Source organism: Netta rufina (assembly GCF_964035555.1).
Source record: "Netta rufina genome assembly, chromosome: 2".
Classification (NCBI taxonomy): Eukaryota; Metazoa; Chordata; class Aves; order Anseriformes; family Anatidae; genus Netta; species Netta rufina.
The window spans coordinates 66,479,278-66,500,686 of NC_140124.1; the positions used below are offsets into that span (position 1 = coordinate 66,479,278).

Sequence of the window (21,409 nt, forward strand, 5' to 3'; positions counted from 1 at the left end):
CAGGAGTAAAGCAGGTGGAATCTGGGGGGCTCCTCAGCCACCACAAGCAACAAGTAAAGTCAATGCTGCCACTCAGCCCCACAGGAAAGCAGGTTAAACACCAGAAACAGAAATGTGGTGCATAAATACAATCATCCAGCTGCTGCTGCTAGAGTGGTGTTTAAAGATAAATTAAATTCTGAAGGCATTCCAGAGAGAGATTAGTCACCTGAAATAAAACATTAGATGGGCTTTTTCCTACACCACCACCACAACTACTTTTTAAACTGAAAGGCAAAGTGTTGGAAAAGCAGCACTAATACCTTACTTATCTGCTCAAATATAGCTTTGAAAGGCAAACTCTTCCTTACCCATACCCCCCTGCCCCACACCCCTCTTTAAGCAGAAAAACACTTCAGATAATATAGATTATGAATCTGCGCAATGCTCTTTGCATTAAGATAAGCAGCTAAGGATACACAAAATAATAGAGAGCAACAGCTAAGCATTATTTTGTTTTTTAAAAAGCAAGCTTTTTTTTTTTTTTTTTTTTTTTACCTGTTTTCCACAAAAAGGTTTTCCTGGGAGCAAACTGACTGAAAAATAAAAAAGGCATTGTATCAGACGTTCTAGATATGCTCTGCTGTTCCAATTCCTTCCTTGATTTTAGAATTTTCTCCCCTGTTCAGGCTTAAGGGGATTTCAATTCATGCATCATTTGCATTTGCAGAAGACAAGAGGGGAAAAAAGGTCAAAAATAAGGTCAGGCCAGTAAAATAAATTTCATGCATTACAACACATTGCCAATAAGGGGTCTCAGTTTGGAAACAAACTGAAACTTCTCAGTCCTGGGGTCAGAAGGAGGCAGTATGTGCAAAATACTGGTGATTCAAAGGGAAAATACATTTTTCCTAACATAAGGTTCCACTAGTCTGCCCTACCAGACATAAGGTTACAGAATAGCACAGAGCTGCAGGTAGGGAGGACAAACAGGAGGAGAGCATGCAAAATCGACAAAGTTCTTCAAAGAGAGAGAATATGCTGCAGTACCTAGAAATACTAAGTGTTTCACTTGGAGAAGAAACAGCCATACCCACATTGAGATATAAAACGATGATAATGATATTCACAATAATATTAACATCAATAACAAAATCTATTTTAAAAGGTTATCTGATGGAGGACTTAGATCCCAAGAAAGGTGAAGGGCTCAGAAGAAATAAATGCTATTGGCAAGTGTGTAATTCTTTTGGGGTTACTTATTTATTTTTTTTTTCTGCAGAGAAATGAAGCTGTGCTCAAATTCGCTTGAATAATTCTCCCTCTTTGATTTTTTCATTTCCCCCCCACTTCATGTTCTCTACACAACGTGCCTCATAGCTGTCACATGGATTATATATCCATGAGGTACAGAAGAAAGGACAGTCAGTACATGCAAAGAATTTAAACGGAAAGCAAAGGGTGGAGGGCAACACAGATGACACCCATCCCTTCCAAAACAGTGGAACTCAGCTCAAAGAATAACGGAATGGCATCATTAGACATCTCAAATTTTAATTCTATAGGAAATGCATGGATTTGGGATGTTCCTGTTTCGAGACTGGTCAGCTAATTACCTACTCAAAGAGCCCTGGCTAACACCAGAACCAACACCATACTTGCTCCCAAGGCCTCAGCAAACAGATTGGCAAAGTTTTCCCTTGGTATAAGCCAGCACCACAGCCAGTGCCATTGCATCAATACACCCAAGGAAAGAATTCAGCCCTGAGAAAGCAGCACAGTTTCTTGTTAGCACTGTAAGTTGTCCACCCATCACCCATGTGGGGAATGCTATCTGCAGGAGACAGCTCCATGGTGTAGGGGCTTTCCAGGTAAGCTCCTACCACTCACTCCAGCTGAAAGTGAGTAATTCCAGAGGAAACATCAACACACAGGTCTCTAGGCTATATTGGTGGCAAATGCGTGCCTCATTAGCACAAAGCCTCAGAACATCAGGGTCACAGTCTCCATTGCCAGGGACCAACTTCCAACTGGCTACAGCAGACCTATGGTTTCACCCCAAGATGAGAGAAGACACAAACTGTTCCACCTAGTATGTTTTTGCACAGCTATAACACAGCATCTTCTCCCATTTTGTGTACCTTATTCACCAACAATGTGACTATGCAGACTTCTGCACAAACTACATACAAGCCTACTGAAATTACCCTATGGGCTTGTATAACCTCAGCTGTGGGACTGTCTTCTCTTTGAGGTTCATGATGGGCACTTGTGCAGTAACTTCAGTGCAGTCACACACCCAAAGTAGCCTTACAGCTGCTCTTCCAGATCAAGTGAGTAAAAACCTAAAACCTCAGCTTCAACCAGAGTACAGGTCAGCATCCCCACCAAGTTACAGAAGCAAAGGGGCATGTACCTGCCTGCAAAAGTAGTATTTTTTTATTATTATTATCATTTTATCTTTTAGGTTTTCTAATACATGGGCATAAAGCAGAATTCATATGAGATTTTTATAATTTATTAAGCAAGCAGAGAGGTTTTCTCCCTTTACAGTGTCTTGATGGGAACCATTACAAATTGCATTATAGACCTATGGACAGATTCTGTAATTACTTCATTTGTCTTTCTGGCTGAAGATGCTGGCACAGGGTCACCAATCCTTGGAAACTATTTTGCAGTATGGGCATGAGGCTAAGAAGACAGGCAGGGTGTTTTTTTGTTGTTGTTGTTTGCTTGTTGTTGTTGTTGTTGTTTGTTTGTTTATTATTATTATTATGTTATTCTTAGTGTTAAAAAATCACATGGTTAAGCAGCTCTGGATAGCAATTTAGCTACTACAAGATCACGACTGGCTTTCCTGATATACAGCAACAGTAACCTTCCTAGTGCTTTAAACTGAACATTAAGTACACAACACAGCTATTGTCAAAAATATTTTTAACACTTGGTTCTCATACACTGATCAAAGATACTGACAACAAATCTACAAAAGGAAAAAAAGATATGCAAGATTATCTACAAATTCACCTCCTCGAGGGCCTCTACATGCCAGATTTCTATTGGGGTTCTTTGTATGACTAATTGTCATTTATGAAACTAGTCTTTTACTCTTCAATTTCCCAGAACCTTTTCAAGTCTCAACATGCATCAGCCTTGCCAGTGCACTAGGTATACTGGGGGTTGCTGTTCTTGTTTTTAATTGCATTAGCCAAGATAACTATTAACATGCAGCAATATCCTGCATTGGATACCATCAGATAACCATCTGCATGTCAGTTAACAAGACGTGATAGATCTCAGGCTTCCAACTAATGTTTATTGCCTGATCTGCAACAACAAAGGCAGGCTCTGTACAGCAGTCTTAATACCTATTGGCTTATGGTAGCCAACACAAGGTATGTCTTTGTTTTGGCTTTATTTTAAAGGCTCTTCTTCCTATTATAATGATAGGACAGGGTGTAGCCAGCTTTTCATACTTTATTCTGTGACTCTTGAATCAGAGAGCAAAAATATCCTCAATGTTTTCTTAAGCAAAAGAATCATGACTTGATTTATCTAAAGGATCTGTCTCTTCATAATACGCTACTTAGTCAAAAACAGCCATTACAACAAACAAACAAAAATAAAAAGTGTGATGTATTTCATTTAATAAGTTCCATGTGTACCATGGGCAATTCTAGCATTTGTGTAATTAATAAAGCATCTACATTTTTCAGTGAATAAACAATAATTACTAGAGAATGCATTTATGAACAATGGATGTGATTTATGTGATTCTGGCTCATGAGGTTATACATCGCATTAACCTCAAAGAATGAAATTTCCCTTAAGTAATTTGATTGCTAGTCTTTAGAATCAATTTTCTGCATGCTTAAAAGCCAAAAGCACTATACCATTTACACACACATTTGAGATTCTCATTTCAATCTAATATTTGGTTTGATGCATACAGAAAGAACAACATATACTTTTTTTATTCTTTTAGATTGTTCAAGGGTGGGAGAGGCAATTAGTTTTTCAATGTACTAAAAACAACTGAAGCAGTTCAGATGAGAAACTTCTTTTCAAGTCCCAGATGCTCCAGGTTCTCTGTTCCAGTGTACTTTTTTGTAAAATTCACAAGGTGTTGTAAAGCTAGGTTTCCAATAAAGTAAGTTTTACGAAAGGATGATTGTAGGCTTTACAATAGAATGACAGAGCTCACACAGTGCTGCTTTATTGTTAGCAGCCTGAAAAGTTTAGGAGGTACATGCTTTGCAGTTCTTATTTCAGTGAGCTTAAGTGATCAAATGCATTAAATATTTGTTCATCGACCCTTATATTTTGATCTTCATTAATCCTTTATTCACCAATCCTTTCATTAAAATAATTCATTAACATGCTTTTCTCTCAGTCCCTGCCACCTGCTATGACTCTACACGACAGGAGTCATTAAAACGTCCAGCTCCCCTTATCAAAATTAATGATAGCCAGCACAGCAGATGGAAAACTTGACAGAGAGTGTAATTTAAACTGACTAATATCAGACTAATCATCATAAGGGCTGTCATAATGATGGCATTATTCATGAACATATTTATTTTGTTAAAACTTCCACTTGGAGATGAAGATATCTGGTGCACTAGAGTGCTGCAAAAATAAAATAATCAAAAGAAGGGCAAGCAAGCTTTCTGTTAACCAACATGCGAGGGCCACGTTAAGACATTTTTCACAGCACTAGTAACATGCACAGAATTTTTTTCCCCTGTAACTGGGCTGCCTTTTCCTCCTAAATTTTGTTCTAAATTCTGATTCTTGGGCTGATAGGTTGCCCAGAGTTTGGGATACTTGAGGCATATTTAGAGTAATGCTAGATGAAAGAAGTTATGGCAGTATTCTTGACCTTCATTGCTGCCCTTTGGAGACTTCTCATGCAAACCGTCTTCATGCATACTCTAATTAGAAGTGAAATATCTGTAATCCACTTTCTAAGGTTCATAAGCAAGGCACTAATAAAAGCTTGACTACAGGAGTGTGAATAGCATAGAGATAATAAGAATACTGTATGATTAATCATTCCCTGTCTCTCTTTCTGTGTCTGTAATTTGCAAGATGACAAGACTTACATGCTTAGGTACCTACCTCAGAGAAACGTGGGGAAATAACAAACAATCACAAAATCCTCTAAAACTATGAAGTCCTACATGCAGCAAGTGGCTACCTATGATATGAAGCCCCTCTTAAAATTGACCAAAAAATTACATTGTTCACTACTACAACACTTTGACATCACCCTAGAAACACCTCATCTGCGAGGAGTGCTCCACACAAAAAAAACTCAGCTAAGAAACAAATTCCTATTCATATTATTAGTACTGAATTAGTGCTGAAATTCACTGCAACATGATGTATTCCTGGCTCACTAGCACCTGCAACAGCAGAGAGAGAGAGAGAGAATGAATGGATATGAGAGAGAGAGGGAGAGATATCTACATTGCTGATCTTTAAAAAAGCTCACTCCCAATCCATTTAAGATGCCTACCACAAACCACACTGTCACTTGCTACTTGGAGATGCTAACCCAAAAGATCACACCAACCTCCAGCTGTGGGCAACTACAAGCTCACCACTTGCCTGCCCTCAAAGTTCACAAGTCTAAAGATAAAAACAGCAGCACATTGCGGAATGAGTTTCAGCACACTTCTCCAGCCACTTCAGTTTCCCAGCCTGGCATTTCTAGCTGCTGCTCATGATATAAATGACTTTTTTTGGCCACAACTTTCCATGTGGTATTTTTAATGATGTTTTGCCTCATTTGCAGTCTGCTTCAACCCTCCCCCCTTCCTTTTTTTTTTTTTTTTAATATTTTTGGTTTTGCAAAAGCTCCTTTGTTATAAGCCATAAACTGCAACTTTCATATAGGAGACAGGTTGCAAAAAGAGGATCAAGAATGACTCAGCAACTCTATTGTATATATTGTGACAATAGTTACATCAGACCCACATGCTGAAAGCACAATGCAAACTGAAGAACTTCTGCTTTTACTGGGACTTTCACAGTTAAGAAAGAAAAAGCCAGCCTACAAACATTCAGCAAACTACTTATAAACAAGCAAAATTACTTATCACAAATGAGACAATACACCTTAAAACTATAGAATGTATTCTGCTACAGCACAAATAATTCAGATGTGTGAAACTCCAAAACCAGAGCAATATAAAAGGACACCTTAAAGAGGTATTAGTCCTGCAACTTATGAACAGATTTAATTTAAAAGGACACTGCCAAATATGATTCAGTAAGTTTTAATTGGTTTTGTTCCCACCTTCCTCTAAGTGAAAGAGCTTCCACTGAGATGTGGGATAAAACAATAAAATGTTAACTTCCTCCACTTCTTTCTTCTCTCCCCTTTTAGGATCCTTTCATTACAGTAGTACAGCAAATTACGTTTTTCTTTTTTTCAGAAACATGAGGTAGAGCTCACAGATGTTTCTAATTTAAATGTTTTCATGTAGCTTTGTTGTGAAAGTTCTCATTTTTTTGGTAACACAGGAATTACAATGCCATTTCCTTTTTATTTCTTTCACAGTAAAATCATCAACAACAACTCTTTCTGGTGGCAGAAATAATTGGTCATTTTTTAAAAAAAAGTGCAACTTAACATTTAACCTCTGTTTTTCCTTTGTTCTTAATGTCCTCAGTCCTACAGCAGTGGTCTAAAGCACATAACCATCAGGAGGGTCTGCAGAATACTGCTTGAAAAAAATTGATCTAGCTAGAGGCATATGTGATCCTACTACTTGAAATCATTGAAAGTGTCCATTTAAATCACTGCTCTTTGGTTGGCAAAAGAGAAGGAAAAAGAAAACCTTGACCACACAAACACAAACATTCAAAGAAACAGGATAAGCACTCCTTGGACAACATGCTGGGTCTCATCTCTTCTCTCTATCCATCTCTCTACAACTCTTATCATCATCATCTCCTCCTCCTCCAGAAAGCAAGCTCAGCACTTCTCAAGCTCCTCTAAGAGCCTCTTCTCCAGGTGCCTGTCCCTGTCATCTCCAGCTCCACAGTGCAAATCCAGTTGCAGCATTCACATCGGAGGGGGAGAATACTGTCTGACTACCAGGAAAGGTATGGCACTAAAGGGACAATGAAAACAACTACTCACATCTTGTGCAAATATTCTCTCCCTCACTCTCTGATACTCCTCTTCTCTCTCTTCAATTGATTTACTTCGTCTGTCATCTCTAAATGGAAGAATTCTGTTTTGCTGAGCAGAAAAAAAACCAGGAGGGTTATATAAGTTGAGCTGTTAAAAACTGCCATTAAGAAACTGTCAGCTGAGAATAATCAATGTTCACTCAAACAAATGAAGCATGAAAACGATAGCTTTCATTCCTACAGTGGTGCACAAAGCACCGTGTCTTGGGCTGGGCACCCAAAGCTTTCCAGGTAGATGCTGCCCGCAGAGTCAAGGGGCTGAAAGGAGGCTTTCTGCTCAACGCCTGTGAACCTGCAGTCCTAAATTCAGATGTTCTCACCCCAAGCCTAAGTGCCATTGCTTTTGACTGCTACCATTTCTCATCTCTCCTAGGGGCATGAGGAGCAGGGGGGAAGGCAGTACTGTGCTACCTATGGCTTTCTCAACGAAGAAAAGAGGGAAACCAGGCAATAAGAACTAAGCTACAAGCCCTAAAAGAAACCCACCAAAAGCTGTCTTGACAAGGAGAAGTCCCAAATGTTTGGCATAAGACTTTTAGCCATTTCCACACCACAAGGAACATTTAACTTCAGTTTCACTGGGAAAATTGTGGTCCCTTTAGCCCCTAAATAAACCACAGTGCAGGAAATGGCTGTGTCCTGAGGGAGGGAGGGAGGGAACAGAGGAGGATCCCCAGCAAGAAAGGCTTCATTTGCAATTAGGTTTCAAGCATTGCTCTTTCTCCACCCAACCAGCACCTTGTGAAATTGGTCATGCTGCTTTCCTTAGGTTGATCCCCACATTCACCACACCCTGAAAATGTCTGGGTTTTGTTTTCGAAGCCAACTGAGATGCAGCATAACTGGCAAGGCTGCTATATACAATGTAAAGACAAGGGGAAAAACAAAACAAAACAGAACAAAAAGTAAAACAAAACAAAACAAACAAACCAAAAAAGGAAAATCAGTCGTTTACTGAAAACACGAAGGAGAGTGCCAATTCAGAGACTCATTGGCAAGTACCTCCAACAAATACAGCCTAAGCAAAGAAAACACACACAGTCTACTTACCTGTGAGAATTTTCTCAGAACAGCAATTCACGTCAGAACCCGTTTTGATTTTTATTTTTCTGGTTTGTTAATATATTCCACATACACAGGTTGCATGAGATCAAAACAGCACAACACTCGCTTGTGAAGGCAGCACAAATGCACGGGTATCCCTGGCACTCCCCTAGGCATCTGACTCACCTATGGCAATGTAGTGTTATAGGACAAGCAACACAGGGAGACACTTCTGCCACAGTACATGCACAACAAGCAAGTAAGTCATACAGACAAGTAAAACATGGTGAGGGCAAAGGAGAAGGGAGGGAACTAAAAGATGAAACAGATTCTTCTTTGGTCAAAGCTTATTTTAGGATGGTTTAAAAAGCAACCTGGCCTCACCATCACATGTTTGTTTGGGGCTTTTTTTTTTCTCCTTTTTGGGCTACACCAGTTTATCATCGGTCCATACTGAAATCCAACTCTGAATGGGTACAACTGAAGGAGAAAGCTGTAGGGAGTGGAACAACTGCCATAGTTACGCAAGACATTTAGAAATGCAACTGACACAGCCTTTCCACACAGCCCGGAGCTTCGGCATTCTCCCCCCTGTAGGCATGCAGCAAGTCCTGCGCCAAGCAAACCACCCATGCAGACCCACATACTGCCACGGCTGAAGCAGCCACACCAGGGCTCGATGCTACCCACAGTACGTACACCAGAGGAGGCTGGGGGGACGGGATGGGAGGGCAAAAGGAGGAGGAGGAGGCAGAGGAAGAGAAGAAGAAGGAAGAGGAGGAGGAAGAGAGCAACAACAAAAGAACAACAATAACATCAGTCAGCCCACCTTCAAAAAAAAAAAAAGAACAAAATTTCAGCAACTCTCGAACCGAGAACCAACCTGATTGTCTTCTTTATCAATACTAGAGTTAGCTCGCTTCAAGATAAATCGCTTCTGGGATTCTTCACCTTTTTCATCTTTTAAATGTTCAGAAAACCTTTGCTCTGGTCTGCCAGCAAAGTAAAACATAGCAATAAAAAAATCTTTCTTTTGGTTTTGGTTTTATCTTTATTTTCTCAGTGCTCTTTGTTTTCACAGAGGCATTCAGTGCAAAACCAGTTAACATTCATGCTCATGGTGAGATGCTGCCTATAAGCTGTCTGGGGCTGTTGCCTCACTGTTTAGTGTTATTGCTATGAATAGCTTTTGTTGCTGTTGTTACTTAGTAAGGAGCAGGAATTTCAAAGTCTCGGTCGCTGAAATATTTAGACTTCCCTCTCTGCAACTGAAGGACAGGAAAACAAATTAGTATACTGCATGTTAATTCACTCCTTCAGTAGCTACGATCTCTGGCAATGAGAGCTTCATGAAGAGTGCCCACCTTTACAAGTAAGGAAAAACTTGATGTAAATCTTAAGAGTAAAGCCTGCTTTCTCACTCCTAGCAAACAAAAACATTAACTGGAGGGACTGATGGTATTTTGCTTAAAGAAATAATTATCTCCTCATTGTTAAGTGGGGAAAATTCTCCAGAAGAGTCAGGGATCAATTAGTTCACTGATTTAAACCCATCCAGACATTTATTTTTTAAGAGCCACCAAACAATACACGTTTAAAGCTTTGAGTTTTCAGGTTCAAAAGCCAGGAGGAGCTGTTTCACGTTCTCCCATGTTCACACCTTACATAAAAAGCAAATATTAAGAAGCATCAAATGTCACCGAGCTGATCACTGCCACCCCTTGTAGCTGCTAACAGTGCTCAAGGCTGTGCCATTCCTGGACCCAAACCCTCGACCTGTGAAGTCCAACTGATTTCAACAGGACAACCAGCAGCCTCAAGAAATGAAGAGCTGGAATTCATACACTATCACCCACAGATAAATCACTAACTGTTTTTAAAAAGCAGCAGTACGGTGTGTTGTGTCAGAAGGCTTCTATCAGGGAACACAAACCTTGCACTCTGCTGAAGGAGCACTTCTGCTTCTAGCAGCAGCACTCAAAGGAGATGCTTGTACCTGAGAGACCTTCATAAAGCAGACACAACTGTTACTGACATTAACAATCCTGAAGAAATCAAATGTAAAATTTACAGAATTCAGTGACTTCATAAATAACTTCTAAAACTCCTCTGCAACTTTAAAATAAAAATCTCTGCTTTGTTTTATTCCAGAATGAAAAATTAAATCTGATGTGTAAGTCAGCCATCATTTTGTTGTTCTATCAGTCAGATTTGCACTTAACTAATTAGCAATGTATTTCTAATCCAAAAACAGCATGTATTCATGCCATAATTACAGTCCATTACAATTCACTCTCAGATGCACAGGAAGCATTTATAATGTACTGTTAAAAATTTAATATTAAGAGACAGAAGCTCTCCTGCCTTGTTTCCTGTAAGAATTTGAAGGACTCCAACATCTTTTCACAATTAGCATTTTGGTGACAAAGTGACAAAACATAATGGCCTCATTTCCACATATTTTGAGAATTCAACCCATCCAGTGCTAACACCTTCATCTATCAGCTGAAGGTGTTAGCACTTTAAGATATCAGTCCAAGCATGAAAGTTAGCAGGCTCTCTGAATGCCTTACTGGCCTTAGAATCACAGAACCATCTAGGTTGGAAAGGACCTTCAAGATTACCGGGTCCAACCATCAACCTGACCTACTGAGACACTTTTTTGGCAAACCCAGAGAGGCTTGGCACTCCTTAGTCGTTAGACTGCATAGTCATTATATCATTACAGGCAGTGGTGATTGCTCATACCAGAAATACTACAAATCCCAATTATTGGACTGCTTGGTAGCTTTCCTGCCTTTATTCCCATGAATAAGCACTGTACCTGCACAAACAGAAAAGATGTGTTACCTCAGATATTCTGCTCTGAGATCACCAGCAGAAGACTGCTATTTTGCTGGTTTTGTTGCTTAGAACATAAACAAAAATTCTGCAACTGTACTATCAGTGTAAAACATATAGTTGCAAACTATCTGCTACACATCTAACCCATTATAAATTGAGCATAATAAATACTTGGGATTTTAAAATGCAGAAAAAAAGTTTCAAACTTACCAAAATTAGAAAAAAAGCATGAGAAAACAAATTGAGTGTCCCCTCTGACTACTAGCATCTAAATAACAAGTTTTCATATCTCATATATTACTTTCATGTTTTAATCCAATTTTCATTTCATTAACTGTTTATAAAATCTTTCCACCTGTCAGAAGATGATTAGAAGCATGAGATCAAGCCGTGATCAAGTCTAATCTAATGATCTGGTAATGTTTCTGTTAGTAAAATTGATCTATGAGCCCAGTATGTGATTGATCCCCAGTTGCGAAAAGACGTTTGTTTGGGCAGAGAGAACCTGTGTACGTGCAGAGCATTAGGGAACACAGCAGGGCTACGTGAGCCCCATAAGATGATCCACCCCTCTCAGTCATCACTGCAAGTCCATGGTTACCAATTAGGCAGCAAACAGCATAACTAGCTCGATGAACAGGGATGCAAAAGCTGAGGGAAGGCTGTCAAGTGAGAACTGGGACACCACAGCAACAAGCATCTTAGGGCAAACCAACCTGCAGACCTCACCAACTAAGTGCTCAATTTCAGAAAATTCAACAATCAGTTGAGACAAGTATGTGATATACGGAGTAATAATTCATGTCAAGAAGATGGTTGATATTAATAAAGAAGGGGGAGATGTGGGAGTGTGGCCATGGGGGTTGACAAGCCCAGTGGTTGGTGATAACATCAGACTCTTAATGATGAGGCCATCAAGAATGTAAAGAGTTTAGAGGGAACAAAAAAGGGTGATTCGGGAGATGCCATGCCATTGGGTTGCTTGTTCTCCAGCCCTTAAGGCATGGAAGTTGCTGTGTGTTTGCTGGTTATCAGACAAAGTTGTTTGACCAATGAAAAGTTGTTTGAAAAGGACTGCTATGGGGCAAAGGGTATAAGAGGGGAGCCTGTCCTTAAGATGAAAAGGCAACATGATATAATGAAGTTATGTCATCAATAAAGAAGTAGAAAGAAGGAATGAATAGGGACAGGCTAGCAGAACAGGGACCAGAACAAGAACAGGGACACTGATTGCCTCATGAAGATAGGTTCGGCCAAACTCAGCAAACTACTCAAAGAAGCTTGTACAGAAAGTCACTGGAAGCAGGCACAATGGAGCTGGAAAGAAGCTCAAGCTGAGAGAAGAGGACCCACGCACACAACTGCCTCTCACTGGTAAGCAGTTGCGCATTTTGGCAAATCATATGTCCTTAGAAACAAAGACTATCCTGGCAACCTTACAGCTTATTCCCTTTATTAACAATCGGACAGTTTATGACCCTGAAATATGGGACCAAATTGAGGTCAAGGTGTGGGACTCTGCTACTAAAAATGACAAGGTTGCGGTGGGATTGCTCAGCAACTGACGAGCAGTCTCTGAGGCCTTAAAGAGCCATGGGGGGCCACAGTCAGAAACGTGGGGTTTGCCAGACAGTGAGGGAGCTGTGGGTTCTTTTACTAATCCGACTGCTACACGAGCGGCCCCACCGCTGCTAGAGATGCCCCCTGGTGACCTGGACGTGCCTTTTGACCCAGGCCCTATTAGCCTTGAAAAGGAGATGGATACGTTTCCCTTCGATCCGGGAAAAATAGGGTACATAAGGCCCAAAGGCCGAGTTGCTTAACAATCTAAAGCGAGACATATTGTTCCCACAACTAGCCCTGGAATTCTCCGGTGTTTGTAATCAAGAGAAGGAATGGAAAATGGAGACTGTTATATGATTTGAGAAAAATTAATGAAGTTATGGAAGATGTGGGAGCACTTCAACCAGGACTAGCAACTCCAACTGGGCTTCCCCAGTCATGGGCATTAGTAGTAATAGACTTAAAGGATTATTTGTTAAACACTTGCCTTTTAAAACTTTGCCATGTTTATGTTTCAATTGATACCTTTTCTGATTGTACATACGTATAGGCATACTCGGGTTTTGTATGTAAAAGCAATGTTCTGTATATTTAGAAAGTTCGATGTTAGTGTGTGCGCGTTGGTAGAGCATAGACTCCCTGCGCAGCCAGCACTGTTTACTTGCCTTTTATAAATATTACTAAATTCAGATTGAGGTGTATCTTCATTTATAACAATATCAATGGGATTTTTGTGGTATGAAAGTGTACTGAGAAAATCTGAATGTATGACCAATTATACCTTACAGGCTCAGAAACCAACACACAGGGGAGGAGAAAAATTAACGGGGAATGAAGTTTTTATTTGATACAACCTTTTGATCACCCAAATTTATTATTGCTTGACATTATTGGTGGAATAAACCATCTGTGCCCTAAAGCACAACTTCACAAAAACACAAATCACGTTAAGAGTTCATTTAGCATTTCCTAGAAGTTGTCAGCTAACCCTCAATATCAGTTAGATGCTTGTTTTCCTGGGAACAAGTTTCAGAGCAGAACACTGTGTATTTCTTCCTTCCCAGTAAAGTTTTCACTCAGAGAAATTGGTTCTCAGAAAAAATCACTTCTCTTTGCCTTGCATCCTCAGACAGATGCAAAATCCCTTTATCACTCCCCTCAGATCTTCCAAAAGTAAAATTAAAAAAAAAAAGGTAGGTCTTTTCAGCAGGCAAGACCACCTCTCTTCTATCCTGCCTAGCAAATTATTCAGGTTGGTATCAGCAGGATACCTACAGAGACACAACTTCGGTAGGCTCTGCAGCACCCAAACCCTTTGCCATGCAAAGATTCCCTAAATTTCCCAAGCATCTGCAATCCTCTGCAGAGTCTCCTCATGTTGCTCAAAATCTCAGGAAACCTTTTATGTTCCATTTCCTTTCACAATGAAAAAAGAGAATTGATTACAAAATAACTTTTTGGTGAATGATCAGCTTACCCAATTCCCAGACACAGTATGGAAAAGGTCTTGCTACACCTTGGATCAAGTGCATTTGCATTTCTCTTCTGGTTCAGAAGCACTTCTATATATTTTACTGAACTGCCAGGTCCAACCTTGGGGAAAACATTCAGGTAAAATCTCAGAGCAATATTGCTCCCCATTTCTAGTTGCTGTGCTCCTTTTCTCATGCAATCATTTCAAATCTTTCAGGCTCATTTTTGTGTTGGGAGAGTATTACAATGGTCATTTCAAGGTAAGGGTCAAGTTTCATATTTTTGTGCCCAGAATAATTTCACTGTGTGGATGACCAAGCACTGGCATAGTTTACCCAGAGAGGTTGTGGAGCCTCCCTCTGTGAAGATCTTAAAAAGCCATCTGGACAAACAACCAGCTCCATACAACCCTGCTTGAGCAGGAGAGTTGCACCAAATGACCTCCGGAGGTCTCTTCCAACCTCAGCTATGCTGTAAAACACAAGTCTTATATTCAGTACCAAATCCTTAGCAAAAACAACCTCCATCACTACCTTTTTGTTTGCTTTTTGTCTAGCAAGTTTGCTATTGTAATTTCCTATTGGCATTTTATAGTCACTTAAAACACATCTGCAGTCCCTACTTAAACAAGGTCCCAACAATTTTTCTGGATTCATTCCTTACAATGAAGCCTGTACTTTGGAAAGGTTAGAGCTGGAATAAGTAACAACATTTCTGTGTATCAAATTAAAAACAAACAAAAAAAAAGGTCAAGATTTGATAGCAACATCCGTTATATGACTTTTCTATTATCATCATGGTGATTTTAATGTGACGTAGTCTCATTCTTCCATTCACTTCAGCGTTCCTCTCAATTTATTTCAGTATGACAGAACAGAGTTCTCAGGCATACTTGTTAATGGAATATTTAAGGAGAATTCCCCATTATGCGCTCATTTAATGCTTTTCATTCCAAGTCAGCAATTATAAGATGTTAAAAAAAAAAAAAAAAAAGGGCAAAAAATACACACAAACAAAACCCTACTACATAAGTGTCTTAACCAGGTATTCAGTATTTAATCAAACAACAGATTCTAAAATCATTTTGCCAAGTGGTAACAGCCATCAGGATACACACACTAAGTAATTCATGGGGTTTTTCTTGCATGCATTATGTTCAGAAACATCCTAATGAACTTTCATAAACGTTTATATGGAAGATAAGAAATGGAACTGGAAAAAAAAATCTGCACTCATTTAAAATAAGTTAATTAGTTCTGAAATAACTGGCCAGGAAACAGGAAACACAGATACCACACCAAAAGGACAACCAAAAAAAAACACAAGCACAAGCTTTGAATGTTATGCCTCTCAAGACTTAGTCACTGTAATAGCAGAGCACAGAAGCAGTCTGGGATTGTCAGGGCTGACTTACACAGTGCATACATCTTTATTATGTGGCATATGTTTCTGACAGCACCACAGTGCACAGGCTGTTGCATGATGTCTTTCAAAAGAAGCAACAACCTTACCATGTGTGGAAAAGACAGTTTACCAGTACAGCGCCTGATAAAGTTTAAAATCTAGCAAATGTAGCATTTATCATCTGCAAAAACCTCACAGGTAACAGTGAGGCAGCTGTCTGAAGAAACGGAATATTGGAAAGCAAGTTCAAAAATGAAGATCGCTGTGGTATGCACAAGTCTTAAATAAAAAAAAAAAAAAAAAAAAAAAAAAGAAAGAAAGTGCAGCTTTGCATTTGAATGCAATGCTCATTTAATGCACTTAATGGGGGACAGGATGCTAATAATTCTCTCCTGAATAAGTGACAACACATAGGGAGACAAGTAGGGTAATGGGGCTAAGAACGGGCAAAACAGCATCCCTGGGTACTCTACTCTCAGGATCATCATCTGGCAAACAAAATGAAGAACTGACTCTGTGTTCTTCCATAAGCAGACCATCAGGAGAGTAATGGGACCGCAAGAGCAAGCAAGAAGTGCATCTTCTGACAGGATGCGGAGAAGTTGTGAAGATTTAGGGCACTGTTACACAGGTGTTCCGATGGTTTAACCATGTTCTCTTGTTATTTGCACTTGGCTGTGTGTTTTTTTTGTTTTGTTTTGTTTTTGGTTTTTTTTTTGGTTTTATGCCGGAGGCTCTCCTATGGCTCTGCATTACAGCCACAATAAAACTATGTAAGCATTACTGTTTCTTTGCTTTACTCTTTGCTTTACCTTTTGGGCCCAAAGTCTATTATCTGCAGTAAAATTGACTGCTTTGATCTTGAAGGTATGTGGATTTGTAAATTCTTGAACTTGCAGAATGTAAGTTGGAAACAAATACCATCATTGTCAAAAGGCACCAACTACATGATGTAAGGCAGCAGAATTACAGCCCTAGTGCTTAAATTATTTGATTAAATTCTCTCAGAAAAATAGTTTTGAGAAAGGTGGACCCTGTATTCAGGGGCTGATGGATGCTCAAACACACTTACTAAAAGTCAGAGTGGGAATTTAAATACAGATAATTGTTAAAGTATAGTGCAGTTATATTATCATAACTTAATACTTAAAACCACTCAAGATGGCATTTCAAGCATTTGAAGGTAAATGCCTCATTAACAGATTGCTGCTTTTATAGTATGAGTCACTAAGAACTTCTGTTATGATGATAAAAGCACATTGAAAGACATCAAAAAAATCTATCCTGCACAAAGTGCTGTAGCACTTGAAAAAAAAATCAAATACCAAATGCTACATTTTTTCTGGTTACAGACTGTACATTCTAGCAGTTTTCAGAACAGTATCTGCACACTAAACACGTTCTGTATTTATTACCAAACAACAAGGATATTAAAAGTCACAAAAATTCCGATAGGCATTCTCCTTCTCTATTAGAAATGATCAGAGTTCATAAATTTTACAGGATTGAAAAGACCAGGGCTTGTAACACTACATGGAAGCTAAGACTTTGTTTTCTTCTTGCTGTTGTTCAGAGGTGTGTGGCATAAGGACCACACAGACACCAGGGTTCTTTTAGGATCAGTGACTGCTACTTCTTTATTGATAATATAATTTCAACTCTTACTTCAACTCCTTTACTGAGGACAGGCTCCCTTCTTATACCATTCGCTCAACAGCAGTATGTTTCCACTAACTATTCATTGGTCAAACAACTTTGCCCATCAACAGCAAACACCCAACAACTTTAATCTCTTAACGGCCAGAGAACAAGCAGTCCGAGACAGCAAGGTGTCTCCTGAATTGAGTCAAATGTTATCACCAACCATGGGGCTTGTTGACCTCCATGGCAACACTCCCACAGAGGTGAGGAGTCTGTCACCTTCTCCCACTCCTTTGAGAAGGCAGGTAGATTGTCATGTATTAAAAAACAAGCAAACAAACAAACAAACAAAAAAGCCCTCACCACTTCAAAATTTTCTGTCCTAGTACCCTAGCAGCATGATTTCTGTGGGGCTGTCGCTGGTAGCATTTATCATTATGAAGATAATGGTGAAACTGAAAGCTACATGAGAGAGAGAGACTATGTACACTGAATCTCCTCTATACCAAGTTATTCTGCATGAGGACCAAGCAGAGGGCCAGATACTGGACTCTTTCAGACCATATAGTATTTAAAGAATTTAATCCAATTTATCATAACACAGCTCATGACCGTCACAAAACTTCCCAACACTTAATTTCTGTTTTAACCTACAGTTGGAAAAACACAGTACATCTTGACTCCCTGAGTACTGAGTTTGCCTGAGTACATACTTCAATATTCTGCCCAGTATTTTGTGACCAGAATATGAAAACCTGCTCCGGAAGAACACAGCAAGCCAAGGGTGCACTGAAATACCAGCTCTTCTGCTGCACGGGGCTGAAATGTAAAGCCGTCTCTCAGCCAGGAACTGAGAGCTTCAAAATACTCTCTTGTCCTCCTGTGATCAAACTAGGATTATTTCTGTACCTCAGGAACCTGCTTCTCAATCCCCTGGATTGGATTTAGTTCTTGATATTCAAGATTTCTAGCTAGACTGAACATTTTGCAGAGTGTCAATTTATTTCCAGCTAGTAGAGGCTCTGGAATGGTAGAATAGCATATTGCAGAATTCATTAATGTTTGCTTTTAAGGATGTGGCATACTCTCCAAGTAGCGGAAAACTAGTGTTGCATAGCTGCAGCGATCTCTTTCAAATTACATTTTTACATCTCAGAAGTTCAAAAATTAACAAGGAAGAGAGAAACAAAAGGAAAGCGAGTATAAGATTTGAAGACTTCCAGTGAAGGCAAGGTGGTTCCCAAAAGCTGACAAGCTAATTAAGAAATTGCTAGTCCTCTTCAAATACACAATGTATACAAGTAATGCTCTGCTACATCATAAATTTTTCTGCTTACTTCCACTTCAAGCCATAGGCATTTTCTCCTTCTTGAGCAGGCAGACTCAAGAATCAGAAGTCATCCCATTGTGATACATGGAGTAATACTTCATGTCAAGAAGATGGTTGATGTTAATAAAGAAGGGAGAGATGTGGGAGCATGGCCATGGGGGTCGAAAATTGAAGTCAAGGTGTGGGACTCTGCTACTAAAAATGACAAGGTTGAGGTGGGATTGCTCGGCAACTGACGAGCAGTCTCTGAGGCCTTAAAGAGCCATGGGGCGCCACAGTCAGAAACGTGGGGTTTGCCAGACAGTGAGGGAGCTGTGGGTTCTTTTACTAATCCGACTGCTACACCATCGGCCCCTCCGCTGCTAGAGATGCCCCCTGGTGACCTGGACGTGCCTTTTGACCCAGGCCCTATTAGCCTTGAAAAGGAGATGGGTACGTTTCCCTTTGATCCGGGAAAAATAGGGTACATAAGGCCCAAAGGCCGAGTTGCTTAACAATCTAAAGCGAGACATATTGTTCCCACAACTAGCCCTGGAATTCTCCGGTGTTTGTAATCAAGAGAAGGAATGGAAAATGGAGACTGTTATATGATTTGAGAAAAATTAATGAAGTTATGGAAGATGTGGGAACACTTCAACCAGGACTAGCAACTCCAACTGGGCTTCCCCAGTCATGGGCATTAGTAGTAATAGACTTAAAGGATTATTTGTTAAACACTTGCCTTTTAAAACTTTGCCATGTTTATGTTTCAATTGATACCTTTTCTGATTGTACATACGTATAGGCATACTCGGGTTTAGTATGTAAAAGCAATGTTCTGTATATTTAGAAAGTTCGATGTTAGTGTGTGCGCGTTGGTAGAGCGTAGACTCCCTGCGCAGCCAGCACTGTTTACTTGCCTTTTATAAATATTACTAAATTCAGATTGAGGTGTATCTTCATTTATTACACCATGAATGATCAGTGGCCTGAAGAAAAGCATGTTTTTTAATAACATGTCAGAGACAGCCTAGCAAGTCTATCTTTGGAGAGCAGAAGCAACTGACTTTGCTTGTAAAGTAAAAAAAATTCTCAAAAATTAGATATTTTTTCATTTCTACTGATCTTGTCATGCTTCCTACATTAAACAAGAGGAATGCAACAGAATTATAAAAGGCAGTTACAAAGAACAATGTTCACCACATTAAAAAAATAAAATAAAATACTTACTTGCACATCAACAGCTCATTTCTGAAAACTACAGGCCAGATTTTAAAACATGATTTCCACTACTTATGGAATTAACTCTGAGTAAATCACAGATGCTATTTCAGATCTCCAGACCCACCTCTTGTAATTTGAAAGTTTAAAAACTGGACAAACAGCAGCTTGATTAACAGGCACTTTTCTGCTACAGCTTGGATGAGCATATAAAGATACTGATTAATAGTGATAAAATATGCATGGAAGAGCTTTCAATTGAATTACCTCCTTGCTGTTCTATAGCACTCTTTTTCTAGGTAACCTCCTCTTTCCCCAATGCAATCCAGGTGACCATACCCTTCTGCATTAATGAAAGCTTAAAACTGCAATCTTGTAAGTGCAAGAATTAAAAAACAAGAAAATACCACAGATGCCCTCCAATTAATGCCTAACTAATATTTCATTACACTATACAACAGCTGTAAAGTACATGTCCACCTTAATTATAAACAATTTAGTTTTGATAAATTACATTAGATGAAAATTTAATATTGGAGCTATTAGAACTGGCTCATTTACCATAACATCTCATTTACAGAGCAAGTCATTTGCATGGGGTCTGGTATACAGCTTGCAAAGACGGACATATAAATGAAGACAATATTTAAGAGTCAAATTCAGCTCAACCTCAAGTATACCAACTTTTCTTTTCTTACACGTAAGATAGGCATGTGACTAAAAGGAGAGACTATCTGTTGAGCAAAAAAAAAAAAAAAAAAAAAAAGGCTGTGTAAATTCAAGTATTGCCAAGCTAAAGAAAACAAACAAAATTCAAAAAGAAATAAGAGGTATTAAAAAAGCTCACTCTCTTCCAGATGAGCATCAAGTACTGACACGATGAAAGCACTATCTCAGATAAAGCATTTAGAGCAACACTGCAACTTTATGCCAGAAACAAATGCCTGTAGCATAATATTAACATATTGCTAAACCCCTGACACTTAGTAACATACATAGGTAGTTCAGACCACTGCTGGAGGTGAACATATCCCGAATCTCAGTGTGGAATGTGTAACCCTCCTTAATGTTCTTCTGAATTCTTTCTCAGGAAGTTCCCCACTTGTTTTGCGATGTGAAAGCTTTCCCCTGCTTGGTGTGTAAAGATACAATGCCCAGCTCCAGGCTGCAGTGTGAAAGGCCAGCAATAAGCTGAAGACTAAAACCTAAACATCACAGCAATGACTGAGGGGAAACTGAGCTCTTGCATCCTAAACACGATTAACATTGCATTGATTTTTATTTTTTTTTTATCCCTAATACATTCTTAATCTGATCCCAGTTAAAAAAAAAACATTGTATGAAAAGTTGTCCAAGAGATAAAATCTCTGAAAACCAACAATTTGTTACTTCAAACCTGCAGATTTTATTATGTAGCTACAGAATCTTCATAGTTACTAATGTATGTTCTTATTGTTTTTAAAATTTTACTGAATTCTTGGTTGCTTAATGTTTGTCTTAAACTGGAACAAAATGTCGGCCAATTAAAGTGTTGTTTCTCATTTGTATAGCTTTTCCATATAAGTTGCATGCATCTCCTACACATCCTTACATTCCTCTGTTCATTCATAAAACACGACACTTGTATACTGATTAGGCAACACCAATTATAAGCCAGAGGGAAAGTGCAGCTATCCCCAATTCTCACTTATTTCTTAGTAGTCAAGGAAGACCTATGCTGTAGTG

At 39.2% G+C, this 21,409-nt stretch overlaps 1 protein-coding gene across 24 annotated transcripts in view; it reads right to left on the reverse strand.

Annotated features, from left to right (window-relative positions):
- Positions 1 to 21,409, reverse strand: part of ARPP21 (cAMP regulated phosphoprotein 21) — a 206,522-nt gene that overhangs the window by 72,889 nt on the left and 112,224 nt on the right. For 20 of the 24 annotated variants that reach the window (XM_084283167.1, XM_084283173.1, XM_084283170.1 and 17 more), the window contains 3 exons: positions 9,113 to 9,221; positions 7,133 to 7,234; positions 538 to 575 (listed from right to left, as the gene is read on the reverse strand). In XM_084283167.1, the coding sequence (XP_084139293.1) occupies positions 538 to 575; positions 7,133 to 7,234; positions 9,113 to 9,221 (249 nt within the window). The remainder of the gene's footprint in view (positions 1 to 537; positions 576 to 7,132; positions 7,235 to 9,112; positions 9,222 to 21,409) is intronic. The other 4 variants (XM_084283179.1, XM_084283176.1, XM_084283178.1 and 1 more) reach the window with 1 other exon arrangement.